General features: G+C 34.6%; 1 protein-coding gene across 2 annotated transcripts in view; it reads left to right on the top strand.

Annotated features, from left to right (window-relative positions):
- The window catches only part of Rp1 (RP1 axonemal microtubule associated), a 172,214-nt gene that overhangs the window by 93,509 nt on the left and 60,550 nt on the right, over positions 1-18,155 (top strand). For both annotated transcript variants that reach the window (XM_078017164.1, XM_078017165.1), the window contains exons 13-15: positions 8,775-8,878; positions 10,559-10,735; positions 13,563-13,775. In XM_078017164.1, the coding sequence (XP_077873290.1) occupies positions 8,775-8,878; positions 10,559-10,735; positions 13,563-13,775 (494 nt within the window). The remainder of the gene's footprint in view (positions 1-8,774; positions 8,879-10,558; positions 10,736-13,562; positions 13,776-18,155) is intronic.

Below are 18,155 nucleotides of genomic sequence, written 5' to 3'. Positions count from 1 at the left end.
ATACCTTTTCTGCAGAAATAGAAACACTTCTGAAAAGAATTTCAACGGACCTCAAATAGCCAAAACAATATCGAGCAAGAGCAAAGTTGGAAAATTCACATTTTGATTTGAAAAACTGTTATAAAGCTAATGTAATTACAATAAAGGGATATTGGTATAAAAATAGATAGGAGGTAGGTTTACAGCTCAGTGCTAGAGTGTTTGCTTAGTATGTGCAGGGCCCTGGGTTCAATCCCAAGCACTGTAATAAAATCAGTCAGTAAATAAAAAAATCCTACATACATACATACAAACAAATACATGGAATAGAACAGATAAAAATGAATCCATACATCTATGGTCAATTATTTTTCATTAAGGATGTCAAGACCATCCAGTGGGAATAGTCTCTTAAACACATGATGTTATGACAATTTGATGTCCAAATAAAAAAGAATGATGTTTTATTTTTACCTCACTACACATACGGATTTTAATTCAAAATGGTCTAATGGCCTAAATGTAAGAGGTAAAGTTGTAACACTCTGAGAAAGGAAATGTAAAAGTAAACTTTATGTCCTTGGAAGTTTCTTAGTCAATGGCTTCTTAGATATGAGATTTAAAAACACAAGTAATAAAGAAAAAACCCCAGATAAAATGAACATCAAGTTAAAATTTTTTTGCTTCAAAGGATATTACAAGAGATGAAAGATGACCTGCAAAAGAGGAGAATATATTTGCAAATCATATATTTCATAAAAGTCAATACGCAGAATATATTAAAAACTCTTAAAACTGAACAACAAAAGGCAAACAATTAAAAAATGAATAAGGAACTTGTGTAGACAATGGTCCAAAAAGAGATACATAAATAGACAACAAATACATGAAAAGCTGTTCAGTTACATTAGTCCTCATGGAAATACAAATTAAAACCAAAATGATATACTGTTTTACATCCACTTGGATGGCTATGATACAAATAATGAAAATTGCAAGGATCTGGTAAGAATGTGGAGAAAAATTGAAATCTTTTTGAGTTGCTGTTGGAAGTGTGAAAATTATTTAGCAGCTTTGGAAAATACTTTCATGGAATTAGAATTATTTTGTGATTTAGCAATTTATTCATAGGTATATGCCCAAGAGAATAGAAAACAAAAGTAATTATACAAATGTCCATGACAGCACTATTCACAATAGTGAGGAAAATGGAAACAACGTCCATCAACCAATGAATGAATAAACAAAGTGGTGCATTTAGCACAGAAGGGAATGAAGAACTGATGCATGTTATAACATGGTGGGCCATCAAAACATTGTGTTGAGTGGAAGAAGCTAGACACAAAAAGTCTCAGCTAATTCCATTCATATGAAATCCAGGAGATATAAATTCAAAGAAAGCAGAATCCTGGTTGCTAGAGAATGGGGAGCAGGGAATGGGAAATAATTGCTTAATGGGTGCAGGGTTTTCTTTGGGGTAATTAAAATGTTCTGATACTAGATAGTGGTAGTTGCCCAACACTGGAAAATTATTCCATTGCTCCTGAGGTGTATACTTTAAAAAAAGAAGAATTTTATTTTATATTATTTTACCACAATTAAAAAAAATAATAATGAGCCATTGTGCTTTGTACAACAGTAGGGATACTATTCACATTTGTAGTTGCTATGAATTTGTATATTTATTAATTTTCTAACACAAAAGCAGTACAGTGTTTTCAGGGAGGAACTTGTAGATCCTGTATCTATTTATTCATATATACATACATACATATGTACCCACTCCCACATGCATTTCCTCCCCCTTTATATAGGAACCTACATTTTCTTGATAGCACTATTTGTAGGTGTTTCTTTGCTAGACACTAGACTATTTTGGTGGTAAATAGATACTTTCTCTAATATAAATCAAATTTATCTGAAAATATATAGAAAGGTATAATTTTTATGTTTATCCAGTATTTATTAATGTGCTACTGTGTATCAGGCATTGGTCTAGTTATATAATTACCTTATAGCTTACTACCTTACTGCACTCTCATTAATTATAGTAACATATTGGTTATACTATCTCTGTACATATATGAATGTACCAGAGTGAATATCCTGTGGATAAGATGCTTCTTATTTTGATAAACATACCTATATGTTCCATCACTGCTAATGTTTCTATGCTATTAGATTATTTTTGTAACAAAAATTCCAGAAGAATAGAATTACCAGATTAAAGATAAAGAGTATTTTAAGTCTCTGTACATATTACCACATCTCTTTCTAGAAGTTATATAAATTTGAATCTCTTCTGTTGTGCATGAGTAATCTTCACCTTAGTATACCCTTACCACTAGGGCCAAAAGAATAATAATAAATGCATTGAATTTTATTCTCATACAAACTTGAAACATATAAATGTAACTTATTCTCTAATTTTAAAAAGTGAGACTAGGTTTTATTTTTTTATAAAGTGTAACTTTAGGTAAAGTGACTATATACTCTGTTGTGACTCAGTTTTCCATCTGCCTGGCGTCCCGCTTCACTCTCACTAGTGTCCTGGTGGGATGATCAATTCTACAGGCTGATGCATCTTTGAAAATTTTCAGTTTCAGTTTCAATTAAAATAAAGTGAGAATTTAAAGAGAACTGTTTCATAGTGGATATAGCTTCTTGACTCCTAAAGCTTTCAAGAAGAACTTATTTAAAAATTTTCATTGCTGTTTTAGTAAATAATTTACAGAGTATGTCAAAGAGGATAATAACTTTTCCCCTTTGCCCTGTAACTTTAAGAAAATGTTCTTGGACTGATTATTTCCTAATTCCCCTTAAAAAAGAAAAACATAACCAGCTCTAGAAATTACCATCTCTGGATTTTCTTTGGTTTCCTTAGCCATGTACTCAGTACAGATAGAATTATTCTACTTTTTTCTGTTGCTAGTGATTGACCAACACAGTTTTTAAGTCATGTTTCTCAGGACTATGTGGCGATGATTAGCAGTAATTCTTTTCTTTGTCTGATTCTCTGGTACTTTGGCCTAATAATAGATATGAAAGAGTGTAATTATTTAATGTGTAGCACTAACTATAGAGTGGTTACTTTGTCTTCTGTCCAGCTCTTATTACTTATTTTAATCTTTATTGGTGAATTACAATTGTACTTAATAGTGACGTTCGTTTTTATATAATCATCTATGCACACAATATAACAATATAAATTTGTCCCTGAAATTCTATGAAATCAAGAGGCCATTGACTTTACCATTCTATTTTCTGAGAGGATTGTGAAGAACCGTCTCTGTTTTAAGTTGGAAATGAATGGGATCTGGACTGGAGCACATAGTCAGTGCAGCCCTCTTTTACTGAGAACTTTAGTCTCTGGATACAGAAGGAAATCTTGGGGAAAGAGAGATAAGAGAAAAGGATTCTGGATGTCTCAGAAATACATCCAAATTCTTTTAGAACATATCCCGAAACTCTTTGGTTTATAGTTTAAGACAGGGAACACCTTTATTAATCTGTAGTAAATCATGGTTGTTTGTATCACTAACTGCTGAAATTCCCAATTTGAGGTTGCACAATAGAAATGTTCGTTTCAAGTTTTTTATGCTGCCTATGCTTGCAACAGTTAAGTGTTTAATCTCATTTTTTACCTGAGAAGCCTTAAAAACTTTATGTACTACGCCACCACTACGACCATATCATCCCCTGTTAAAACCATTCATTCTGCTAGTGGCCCAGAGCAGTGTACCGCATTTGATAACTTAAACCTTAGCTACTCCATAATTCCTCTTTGCCCCCCATGAAAGGCTCTGGAAAGAAAGCCAGCCCTATGTCTACAAGTCACTTCCCTTATTCCCTCCTGGTGATGGGAGATAGCTTTGGAGGGATTTGAAACACTGGCAGTAAGTGGAAGTCAGACTTGAAGCATATAGAAGAAGAGTAGAGAACAAAAGAACTTTTTTCTTTCTCTTTTTGTTTGACATAACCAAAAAAGTGGGGGAGGCTTACTTAGAACTTGAGGGAAAGGTACAGAAGGTTCACTCACTTCCCATAGAGGGGTCAATGGTAGCTGTATTTTTAGGAGTATCTGCTTAAGTTTATATAATCTTCATTTCTGTGGCTGCTGATTGTTCAGATGTTTTCAGCTTCATTTCAATTGTTTCATTCAAGTAGGAGTGCTTTTTCCCTTATCATACTTTTTTCTTGTACTCCATGGAATTCCAGAGGCTCAGATAACTGTTGTAGAATTTCTCAAAAATAGTGTATTTTTTTTCTCTATTGAAAATACTTTAATTTCCTGAAGCTCTCATCTATCACACTGACTTGATTATAATTTTACTGGAAAAGATTCTATTCCTAATATGTATTTTTAATTAAGAGTCACTATTTTAAGCTTCCACAGGCAAGGACATTCTCTACTGTGTTGAATTTCTCAAAATAGAGATGCTTAATTTTTTTTTCCCTCAACAGTAGTCAAGGTTTCAGAGAGTTCAGTTCATGGTCAGCTGGCTCCAAGGCAGGAACAACATGGTGGAAGGGCATGGCAGAGGACAGCTGTTCTGCTCATGAAACAGGGAAGGGCAGGCAGGTGGATGGTGGAGGGAGAGAAATAAATCTCCAACTAGTAATACTTAATGACCTCCATTTAAGTACCACTGGCCAATCGTTCATTCAGCCCATCCAGTTAATCCAGCAAATGGATTATCCATTAATGAGGTCAGCACCCTAATCGTTGCCTAAATGTCTCATCTTTAACCCTTGCCATACTGGGGACAACCCTTCCAACACATGAACTTTTGGGGACATTTCAGATCGACAGCATAATGCACACAGAGTGGCTGAATGAAAAAAACAAAAACAAATAATATCCAACTCTTTGCTACCTACAGAAGACTCATTTTACCTGTAAGAATACACATACTGAAAATGAAGAGACAAAATAAGATATTCTGTGTAAATGGAAACCAAAAGTGCACAGTAGTAGTGATACTTACATCTGATAAATTAAATTTAAAGTACAAAAACTTTAGAGTCATTATATGACAATAAAAGGGTTAATTCAACAAGGAGATAACAATTGTAAATACAGGCATGTCCCACATAGTGACATTTTGGTAAATGTCAGGTAACATATACAGTGGTAGTCCCTGAATATTATAATAAAGCTGAAAACTTCTTATCTCTTACTAATCTTGTAGCTACTAGAACTCTGGTAACATCTTTGCACAATGCCTAATTTATGTGTTTGTGGTGTTACTGCAAACAAATCTACTATGTTACTAGTCATATAAAAACAGATCCAATTATGTATGGTACATAATCCTTGTTCATGTTACTAGTTTATGTATTTTCTATACTTCTATTCTTATTTTAGAATGTATTCCTTGTGCTTATATAAAAACGATTTTACTATAAAGCTGAATGCTGTTATGCTGGTACTAGTCATACATCTAGTTTTATTATATTTATTGATTGCATCAAGAGCTCATGTTGAGCAATTGACCTAGACCATCTGGATTTATAGAATTGTATTTTCTTGTTTGTTCAATGACAGTATCACCTAAGAACACATTTTTGAGGAATGTATCCCTGTGGATATGTGACACATGATTATATGTATCCAAAACGGGAGGTCCCAAATATATAAAGCAAATATTATTAGTTCTAAGGGAGAGATAAATTACAATACAGTAATAATAGTGGGCTTCAACATCCCATGAAAGCAATGCTCAGATCATTGAGACAGAAAGCCAACCAAGACACTCCAGATTTAAATTGAATTCTAGACCAAATGGGCCTAACAGACATTTATAGAGCATTCTATCCAACAGCTGCAGAATACAAATTCTTTTTTATTGCACAGTTTCTAGGATATATGTGGGTCCACAAAAGAAATCTTAACAAATTTGAGAAGTTAAAAATCAATTCAAGTATCTTTTCTGAGTATTATGGTATAAAAATAAAACGGGAGAACTTCAGGAACTTTACAAATACACAGAAATTAAACAACGTGCATCTGAAAGTCTCTGAGGCCCTGGTCTGGGCAATGATATTTTTGAATATGACCTCGAAAACAAAGACAAAAATAAAAAATATACAAGATTACATCAAACTATAAGGCTCCTGCATAGCAAAGAAAACAAAGAGACAACCTACAGAATGGGAGAAAATATTTGCAAGCTACATATCTGATAAAGAGCTAATATGCAAAACATTGAGGGAACTCAATAACAAGATAAGAAAAACAAATATAAATAGGTGTTCAAGAGTCATGAATAGACACCACTCTAATGAAGACATGCTAATGGCCAACAGGCTTACAAAAGGACACTCAATATTACTAATCAGATAAATGCAAAATGGCTATTATTATATAGACAAAAGGACAAGTGTTGGTAAAGATGTGGAGAAAAGGGAACCCTTATTCACTGTTGGGAATGTAAACTAGTTCAGCACCAAGAAAAAAAGCATTGAGGTTCTTCAGGATATTAAAAATAGTACCTGTAGAACATTATGTTCAGTGAAATAAACCTGGAACAGAAAGACTAAGGTGGAGTTTAAAAGAGCTAATCCCTTAGAGAGACAAGGACAGATTAGAATGGTGGTTATCAGAGGCTGGGATGATTAGAGAGGAGTGGAGGATAGAGAGAGATTGTCAAAGATACACAATAACAGTTAGGAGGAAAAATAATATGTCTAGAATAGGCAAGTCTATGGAGACAGCAGGTGAGTAATTGCCTGGTGATAGTAGGGTTTGAGGAGAAAGGATTGGAGGGGAAAAACAGGGAAGACAAATTGGAGTGACTGCTAAAGATGCTGAGTTTCTTTCTGAGATGAAAATGTTCTAAAATTGGTTGTGGAAATGACTGCACAGCATTGTGAACATTGTGTGTTTGTTTGTTGTACTGGGGATTGAACTCAGAGGCATTCAACCACTGAGCCACATTCCCAGCCCTATTTTGTATTTTATTTAGAGACAGGGTCTCACTGAGTTACTTAGTGTCTTGCTTTTGCTGATTCTCAAAATTCTCCTACCTCAGCCTCCCCAGCTGCTGGGATTACAGGTGTGTGTTGCCATATCTGCAATTTTTTTTTTAATGCTGAGAATCAAAGCCAGATCTTTGCATGTGTAGACAAGTGCTCTACCCCTGAGCTATATCCCCAGGCTGCAATACTAAGCATCATTGGATTAATGGGTAAATTGTACCATATGTAAAATATGTCTAAATAAAACTGTTACAACACAAAAATAAATAAAATAATTGTAATAATTTTTAGAAACAGATAAAAATAATGCCTTTAGAGTTTTTATGGATTTATATTCTGGTATTTATAAAATCATTAGGTCAAATTGACAATTGAATTAAATCGTGAAAATTATAGTTAGCACATTTGTAGTAATAGTTCCTTAGTTTTCAAATATTTCCATCAACTCATCAGTTAACATGATTAGAGCATCATCCGAATAACATTCCTTCGGGAATTACTGCTCTGATTTTATTAATGAGAAAATGAAGACAGAGATACAAAGCGATTTGCCCAAGGTTATTTAATGAGTCAGTGTCATACTCAAAGTCCTAATTTTTGCCTCTTAGTTTTCTGCTCATTTCAATAACACCCTGACCCCCCAGCATTATCTATAATTACTTATCACCACTGTTTAGTTTTATAAAGGTCCTTAATTCTTAACCATTAAGATGCATTTTATTAGGTAGTCAAAAATAAATTAGAGATTAATTAGGCCGAAAGTTTTCCATTTGGAGTAATATGTTGAACTAATCTTCAAACCTTTCACTTTTAGAAATATGACGTTAAAAGAGTAGAAGATTATTTAAATATGTAGTGGAATCTTTTTAAAATCTGGAATTCTGTAGTCACCCTCTGCATCAGACTTTGCTCTTAAAAGTGTTTGCCCATGTAATTAACTGGAATAAAAATATAAAGGTAGAATTTATTCATTACATTTCTTAATACTAGATGAATATATATGTATATACATATACCTATATATATGAATATATGTATATATATAAGCCACCTAATTTTATATATGCATGTTTATATATATATGTATGTGTATGTGTGTATAAATATATATATATGCATATATATATGAAAACATATGCATAATTCTATATTAGAAATTGGGATTTGGGGAGCCTAAATTAGTGAATAACCCCCATAATCCTCCTCCACTTGATATTGATTAGCTTGCAATTTTGAGTTAATACTAAATGGGCTATGTTGACAGTGGTAAGAAAGGAAAAATAGGTTCATTTTAGAAAACCAAAATGACATCATTCAACAGACACTATATAATGTATGTTACATATTTCATATTATGTATTTTATATAAATACACGTGTGTATATTTAGTGTGTATACACACACATACAACACAAACTTCAGCAACTCGTTAGGAAATGCAATAAGTCCTGGCTAAGGAATGATGCAAATATGCCTATGCAGAAAAAGTAATATATTGTATTATGAATTTTCACAAACGAAACATACTGTACCAGAGGCATTTTACCTTTGACTAATTACAAATATATATTTTTAAGAGAGAAAGAGAGAGAGAGAATTTTTTTAATATTTATTTTTTTTAGTTTTTGGCGGACACAATATCTTTGTTTGTATCTGGTGCTGAGGATCGAACCCGGGCCGCACACATGCCAGGGGAGCGCGCTACCACTTGAGCCACATCCCCAGCCCCCTAATTACACATATTTTATTGAAAGATATAAAATGTATTGTTAGGAGAATTCGATTATGTGCTAACATTTTTAAATGTTTTCTAGGACTCTTTGATGTTATTTTCAATAAAGGAAATATATGCATTTTCCAGAGTCATGAGATGAGGCATCTTTCTCTTGGTATTGACAATGGCTTTGTCACTGGAGTGGTGAGTAGTAACTTTTCTCTTTGACATATATAAATAGAATTGTATCTGCATAGGATATATTTTTCTATACAATACTTTTATACAGTCATCAAACTATATTTTACTTTGGCTGATACTTGTGCTCTTTACAATTTTCTGTCTTTCGTTTCATTTATTTTTGAGATTCTGGTGCATAAATGATCCTACTTTCTAGCAAATGAAATTTAAACTAGAGGAAGTATACCGATTCTCTAGTAACATTGAAACTTTTAATGAGCTTTCCAAAGGACTTCTGACTTCTCAACGGCCCCTTTAGGGAACATATTATCAGGAAAGAAAGAAATAATCTTGCCTAGTTATGATTTGTATTGCTTAGTCTAGTATGAAATGTAGCTTTTAATATATAAAATTGTCTTTAAAATGAATGCTTATTATTTATCTTGAAAAATGAAACTGGAGGATAATTGAAATGCGCTCTTCTAATTCTTATTATGTATTATAACATTTAAACCTAAAATCTGCCCCATGAGGGAATCCACTCTTATCACTGTTTAACAGAAGCAGCACATGATATATAGAAAGATTGAGTTGCTCACAAGATAATAAGGGTGGCTGCAGGAATTGAACACAGGCCATCTGACTCAAGCTACAACTTCCTCACATAAGGTTATACAATTTAACATAATGATTTGAGCTCATAACATGTTATTTAATTTAAGGGAAGATACTAATGTAATTTGTAGCTCTGCAGTTTAGACTGGCATTGATCATTCAGATGTTCTCCATAAAGGAATTACTCCTCTGCTTTGGACTTAGCATAGTATCTTATATTGTACTTCATAGTACATATGTCCTATTACAAAGGCCATAGTAAATGCTTAATAAATATGAAAGTAATAGATTTGGAATCTATACAGTTGAATTGAGATTTGAAGAAGTGTTCCATTATTATAATTTTCTAAAATAAAGTTAAATCGAAGCCTCTATCCCACTAGGTTGCACTAGGTTGGTGGGAGATTCTCTCTTAGTTATTATGAAAGTTATATGCTGGTCACTATGATATACTCATAAACCATCACATATTTTCTTAAAGGTAAACAGCTCTACTAATAAGAACAAATAAAAGATATATTAATAAAAAAAGATAAACAGCTCTGTCACTCCCCTGCCATATGCAGGATTAAACTTTGCTGAGGTTGTCCCTAGCATCTTGGGACACTGTAGGGAGAGGCCCTGAATCCTGAATGCCCTGTTACATAACCCCCTCAGTTTATCTACTGTTTTGAAAGCAAAATCTGGAAATGAGGTAAGACTTTTGTTTCTTTCAGGTTTTGGTTCCAAATAGTCTTGAGTTAGGAAAACTCAAATGATTAAATGAAAACTAAACAATGGTCAAATACACATTAACGTCTCATTAACTCATTCCTGCTCCTAGTCTTATTTTTTATTGTTATACAACATCTGCCTCGGGTCCTGAGAAATCAAGAGAAGAAATTTTTGGAGGAAGTCACTGACAATCAGGCCAATAAAACCAAGGAATAAAAGTAATTAAATTGTAAAAGCATGACACTCTATAAATAGAACAAGGACTGCTTAGCATGAAGTAGATCTGTATGTACATGTAATATCAAGACATTTTAAATTTAATTGTCTCTTGCTAATTCAGAGCCGGGTTTTAATTTTTTTCCCATCTTCTTTTAGGCTTGTGGTGGAGCCTCCAGTGAGCTGCGGGTGCTTTATCAGTCCAGCCGCTGCTCACTTCTTACATCGGCAGCGGTTCCTGGCCACATGGTGATTTTTGATCGTCATGGAAAAATAGCTGATGAGTCCTCAGGAGGCTATGCAAACCTTTCAAAAGAATTTGTGATTTTTGTCAAGGTAAAATGGAAGAAAGTCATCAAACTTTATATGGCTAAGTACCTACTTTCTTGTCTTTATTGAATAAAAAATTTGAGAATTGAGTCATAACCGCAGTAATGAAGTCTCTTTCCACTAGGTGGCATTGATGCCTATATCCAGTCTGTTTACCCAGATTTCGAAAAGCAAATAGTGATCATGGCGTCAGGTGCAATGAAACTGGGATGGTAGTAACATCCTATGTCCAGCTGATGTTGGAGGTTAAAACTATGGACGTGGAGATTATTAATAAAAAGTTAGAAAATCTTGCATCTGGTTGTCAAGAAATGTATATATTAAACTTTTCTGATTGTTAGGATTAATACACTTTGATTATTATGCATATGTGGTAATTTCCTACTGTTTATGTCTCTTTACAGTGTTTATAAATTTATTTAAAAAATAAGATTTCATATTAATACACTACTTATAATTTATGAGACTGCTTATTTTACTAGAACTTTAATAGTGTTGCACCACAAACAAGACTACACTTAATCATCCTAAAGACATTGAAGATACTATTATCTGTATTTTAAGGTAAAGGTAAAGAATTTCAGGGATAATAAGAGTCTTGGCTTATATAGTATAATTAGTAAATGGTGGATTATGACAAACCAAACTGTATTTGCCATTAAAATATTTTATATAACCTCTCATTATTATTTTTCTTAAAACATCATAATTTTAACTCAGAGCATATTATTTAATAATATTTACACATAAGGATTTTGTAAATGTATCCATCTTTTAAAATTATTAGACATTTAATATTTCATTTCACTCTTACAGGAGATATTTTAATATATACTTTGACATATGCCTTTGACCATATTTTTTATTTTCTTAGCTTACAAAATTAAATATTGAATTTAAAGTTTTGACTATGAAACTTTTAAGCTGCTGGGAACATAATATTCAATCTTCCCCCCCCCCCAGAAATGTGTGTATCTTACTCTTGTGAAAGTTATGCCAGCTATGAAGTTAGAGGGTCTATACAACCACCTGCCTCTGACGCCAGCCTCAATGTGTGGGGTTCCCTGAGACCACTATAATTAATTAATCACTGGAAGGAACCAGAGCATCATTGAAAGTGATTAAACACACAGTTACAGTTGATTACAGTGAAGGATATAGATTAAAATCTGCCAAATAAGGAGATTCATAGTTCAGAGCCTAGAAAGAGCAGCAAAGTGGAACTTTTAGTTGTCCTTTCCCCATGGAGTCAGGTCAGAGTTACTTCCTCAACACTGAGGTGATGACACACAGAAAGAATTGTGTGTCCAGGGAAGCTCACTTGAACCATGGTGTCCAGAGTCTTTACTAGAGTTTTATCATGTAGGAAGTTCTGTGACTGGTGGCTGACCTCAGTCTCCAGCCTCTTAAAAGTCACTTGATACCTTGTGACCCAAAGTTCTACACCCTAAATGTCTGGACCATGGCCCTAAGGCAAATAAAGCACTCCCATCAGGCTTGACACTCCAAGAGCTGACAAATTACACTTCTTACTACCCAACTCCCTTCAGAAGTATAGGCAAATACCTATCTCATTGACCTCTGTGTTGAGTATGGTTCCAAAAGAGAAAAATCTTTGACAATTTGCTAGAGGAATAAACATTTCATGTTAGCTTTTAAAAAATTTATAAGGATGAATTACTTTTCCTTGTTTATTTTTATTTGCATCTTATGATTTGTCTTTTACCATTTCTCTACAGAATTAGTGTATTTCTAGTTAACTTTCAAGAGCTTTTAATATCTTCCTCCTCAGTTAATGATTGCATAGCATCGACTGAAATATACCTTATTTGTGTTTGCTGTCTCTTTTCATGCATTCTTATATACATACTACCATTCATAGAATGCATTCCATAATTCAGGTACTCTTATAGCATAGTCTTTTTATTCTACATTAATACAGTGTTAATAAAAATAATATTGATGTAATATTAAAATTATGGTACTATTGTGAGAAATAAAAAGTCTGATGATCCATTTTCAAAATATAGTATTTAGCTTGGAATGTAAAATTACTGAGGATGTTGAAAGAAAACAGCCAATGGGGAAATAGAACAAATGGTTACTAGCAGTTAATACACGAGTGACAGATTCACAGCTCCTTAACAAACAGGAGCTGAGGGGAAAAAGGGCTGACCTGACCAACAAAGATAAATAGCACAAGTATACTTCTCCCAAGAAGACCTTCCAGCCACAAGAGAACAAAGGGAGTTAGGGCAACTAAAGGTACATTTCTTTAAATAACCCAATAGGAGACAATAAATCCTAGGCAACCTTTGGAAAGACTACACCTCATAATACTCAACCAATGAGGATCCTGGGGAGAGAGAAGCCTTGCACACTAGGGAATAAAATGCTAATTATAATCACTCTGGGTGCTCCTGCTCATCCAGACACCTGATCTTGCAAGACCATCAGTAAAAGTCTCATTTTTTTTGCACTATTTTATTTATCACAGTCCATTCTTTGGGTTTGTGCAGGTGAACTTGTTTCCTATGCTGTGAGTTCCTTAAGAGAAATATTTGCATGTGTGTGTTTTTACCTGTTAAAAAAGATCTCTGTAAATCTGATGCTCAGCCTTCAACTTGCAAAAATGGTTGAAGTAAATTGACCTCCTTTTGTTTTGTTTAGCTTTTTCGCAGTTACATTATTTCTTTTGCTCATTCTCAGCTACTTAGCTTCTGGTAACATCCTGATCACTGCAGCCTTTGTGAGAGAATTGATTCCATAGCCATCTCTCCAGTGCAATTTGAGCCTGTAATTTACTGCCTTTCTGTTGTTTGTTGCTCTGAAGGGGGTGTTCCTCAACAGTGCTGTGGTTCTCCTTGCTACAAGCCTGTGCCAGGCCTTGTGTCTCCAACCTGATGGGACCTGCACTGGAGCAGGAAACCAGTCTGAAAAATCCTACTGGAAAGTGCATAAAATCAGCTCTGGGATTTGCATGTTTGAAAGTGTGAAAAATGCACGGATGTATCTGAGGATTAAGGATGGTCGATGTGATGGCACAGTAAGCATCTGCTCTTATTTTTCTCAGCACATGTTTAAGACATTTGCCAGCAATAGACACAAAAACACCACTTTCTGAGGGTTTTGGTTTTTCATTTTACCTACAGATATTTTGGAAATTGGATGTTATATGGTGGTGATCCCTCTTGACTGTCATTTTTAATAAGTAGGGAGACAGTCACATGCCTGGTATAATAATAGAGAGATTCTGACTCTCTGGACAGTGCTTCTGAAATATAGTTTGCATACAAATTACCTGGGAGTTGTGTTAGAAAGCAGACTCTGATTTTGAAAGACTGAGATGGGAGCTGAATGTCTACATTTATAACAAGCTTTCAGCCTTTGCTGCTGATGTCCAACCACAAACTGCTTTTTCCAAATCAAGGCTCTAGAAAAATCCCAGTTCAACAATGAATTCTTACTGCTCCTTTTAGTGCCTGGATTTCCACCATTGGAAACACTGTAATTTAACTATGGAAGAAACTTTGAATCCACAACAAACTGGTGACCGTTGTGAGGCAAAGAGTCTGAAGGTATCTCTGGACATCACTCATTAGCATCAAATGGGGGCGGGGGTCATGTTGAGCTGAAGCTTGGGACAAAGTCTGAAGTTCCTTGCCTGGTGATCTCATGACATGTACACTGGGTGGTCTCTATGATGTGCTTCAGTGTTCCTTCTTTTGTACCTCTTAGATGGATGTGATTGCATCATTCATTAGCCTGGTGTGTTTGGTAAATCCATGTGTCTGGTGGCTCTGATGTGATCCAATAAGCCCATATGTTGGTGTGCCCCTGATTTGATTTGATAAGTTCACAGGTGGTAATTTTTTATTAGCTCAAATAATTTACTTATGGTTCTGTAGTGTAGGCTTTTACTGGACAGATGGTGGTTATTTATATGCAACAAGGTACAGAGTCATTCTACCCTGGACACGTGTACTCAAAATGGTGTAGTTTAGGGCAAGTAAAGTGCAATAACTCAGGGACAAAATAGAGTAACTAAGAGCAAGGTACAGCCTGCTCTAGACATGCATGCATAACAATGAGGAAATATCATTTTTCACTTTTGCTGTATCTGACCAGGAATCACTAGACTCTGGAATGGCATTGCTGTTGAAAATAGAATGATAACAATCCTCTTAATTACTCTATTTTCGTATGTTTAGAGGCGATGGTAAAGCATGCTTATGTTCTCCACAGGGATTTAAGATGCATTCAAAGGTATATGATAATGCAAACTCCTATCACTATACTTGAAAAATCTAACAGTGCCTCAGTCCTGGTTGCTACTCAAAAATGCTTATTGTAATAAATTGAATTTAATGAAAGCATTACTAGTTCCAATGTGTTTGCCATTGTACATTTGAAAACATTTCTTACAGGCAAACACACATTTAAATCAATTGATGCTGATCTTATAACAAATGTTTCTATTTCTGTTACCATAAAATTCTTATTCTGTAGGAGTAAATCACTCTAATACATTTTGATGTAGTAGAGATTCAAGTTAGCAACAAACAGCAAGCAGTTCACAAGGGACAATTGTAAGGTTGTTAATTTAAAGAAAAAACCCCCAAGACTCAAAACAACATGGGTGGAACTTGCTAAGCATGAGTACAAAGGGAGAGAAAAAAAAGATGTAGGAGTTGTAGGAAAAATAAGCTCAGTGTGATCAGTGCACCAACATGATACAACAGACACACCCCACACAAACAGGATGCTTATTCATGGACAAGAGTTTAGTTTATAGAAATTAGGAAATATTCTGTCATTGCAGTTTATCTAATTTATCCTCTTCACTCAAAATACACATGTAAATAAATTTAAGATGAAAGGAAACTAATATTTGTAAGGAGTTGAAATATGAAAGCTGTGTGTGCTTGCATACACACACACACACACACATATACAAAAAAACTCTTGAGACTGAGGAAACTGAAGTAAAAGGGTTTCTTGAACTGTTATAGGTATTAGCCCACTAAAGGACAGGTCATGGCATAAATCCCCTCAACTTCTAGGAACAAAGTTAGAGAGCAGTCGGAAGAATGTCTGTTGGACTTGGAGCTTAATATTTCCATATCAAAAATTTGAGGAAGGAAAGCACAAGTTGTACATTGAACCTATATTAGCTGTGGAAAAAGGTGGGCAGGATAATGCGAAGAAAGCTTTGGGATAGGACAGTTCATAGGGGAAGGTGAAGTGCCTGCTGCTTTTGGATGGGTTGAGTTGTGTGGTACCCAGGGGTAATGCTGGAATTCAAATTAAAGTTTTACTATCCATCCAGAAATGTGAAAAGGTCTTTTGTTTTGGCCCTTAGCTGTTAACTGATTCAATTCTCCCAGCTTTCTTCTGTTTCTTTCTCTAGCTCTTGTGATGTAGGCCATCCCAGAATTCTGTTTTCTTTTATGGATGATGAGTTAGGTATACACGTTGTTAGGCCAGTAGGATGAGAAGTATAAAATTCAGTGAAAATCTTACTTAGTTTTATGTCAAGAATTATAAACTGTGTTTCATTTAAGCAAACATTTTTAAAAGAAACTTATTTTAATAGAATTGTGCTGTATACATAGCCATATGCAAGATAAATTATTTTGTTGGAATTTCCTGGAAAATGATCCTACATTTTGTTGTTATTATAGACTGGAGTTTATGTGTTAGTTTTGATCTTTAAAGATCAAAAAATATGAAAAAATATTTGAAGAAAATACGGGGGGCCCTCCAGGAGAGCAGCAGAGACTTTCTCCACTCAGGAGCAAATATGCTTTAAGAAAGGAAAAATCATTGAGTGATTGATTCATCTTGAGAAAGAGAAGGCTGATGAGTTGCATTAACAGAACTCTATTGTGCAAAATGTGTATTAGTAGGATGAAAGAGTCTTGTTTGTCTTGTTCATTAAAATATCACAGATCCTACTGTAAGACCTGATATTTTGTAAGTGCTCAACAAATATTGAGCGAAAAAGAAGTTAAAATATCAATTGGGTAATGGTAACTAGGACTTATCCTTCTGCAAAGGAGCCAAAGAGAGAGAAATTGGCATTAGATGTTATATTAGCCTGCAGTGGTGTGGGCATGTATTCCATAGTGGCTTTGTTCAGTTAGGTATTTGTTGCTAATTATTAACAGGGAAGTGAAGAACACTTCTGCATTCAGAACTCACATATTTTAGTTCCCACTTACTTCCTTTTAACTAGTTGATATTTGGATTAGGTGTAAATAAGATATTTTTAAATGAGAAAAGGACAGATGGAATGAAGGGAACTAGAAATGTTTATTGTTTTAAAATTTAGTTATGTTAAATCTAATTTTCATTCTTATCACTAATTTCACTTAATGCAAGGTTAATAATATCATTCCTTGAGGTGCTGTTGGAGGAAGCAAATATGTACTAGAAAGAGAATACTGGCGAATCTGTAATCCCATTCAAATTTGGTTCAACTGCTTGTTTGAAGGATGAGGGGAGGCAGTTGAATTGAGTGGAATAGGAAAATTGGGAGAAGTTTCTTGGAATTATGAATTTCAGAAAGAATAACTCCACTTTTTCAAAGAAGAAAGAGGAAGACATGATAGGAACAAGTTATGAGCTTAAATATTAGCAAACAAAAGAATTTTTTAAGAGCCAATAAGCATTTATAGAGTATCTACTGGGAGGTAGAAATGCTATAGTAAACATAGTAAGGCATCCCACCCTCTCCCCATCCTTAGGAAATTTGTAGTCTGAAAGGGAAAATGACTAAGCTTCCAACAAACAAACCTTTGGAGGACATACTCAAGCCATATCCAAACTACAGCAGTGTGCAAGTTCAAATGAGGCTGATGCTGTTGTCTTAACATTCGGGGCCACAAGGCTCTTGAGACTCCAATGTAGCCTCTGGTTTCAAGAGTCCCAACTCAGTGGCCAAGTTGTCACAAGTACAGTCCTCTCCTAGGCGTTAGTCTTCTCAGTCATTGTGTCTGCTACAAAAGCACAAGATAACACTTGGATCTCCTGGTCTTTGTATGAGCTGTGGAGAATCTAGAAAGCTATTATCAGTGTCATCTTCTCAAATTCCTTCCTCAGACATTTCAAATCCATCTTATGAGCAGCTCCATGGTGCTCTGGTACTAGGCTGAACATCAGGATAGTTTAAGAGAAATTTGTAAATTTCTGGGGTGATGCTTTCAGCCCTTTTATTGGAGATTCTCTACTAAAATATATGGGTGTTTCTACTACCTCTCATTTCTTTTCTACACTAAGAAACAACTCCACGTGGGGTTGAAATAGGACATTCATGTCTGCTTTTAGGCCATTTACTCCAGGTCATTACTCCTAGCACTGATTGGCCTTCTTTTCCTGTGGGGTGTAAATTTCCTCTGTATCATATAGAATATCCACTCATTGT

This window comes from Ictidomys tridecemlineatus, chromosome 7 (genome assembly GCF_052094955.1).
Source record: "Ictidomys tridecemlineatus isolate mIctTri1 chromosome 7, mIctTri1.hap1, whole genome shotgun sequence".
NCBI lineage: Eukaryota > Metazoa > Chordata > Mammalia > Rodentia > Sciuridae > Ictidomys > Ictidomys tridecemlineatus.
Note: the sequence above shows the minus strand (reverse complement) of the source record. Positions and strands in the feature narration are given on the sequence as shown.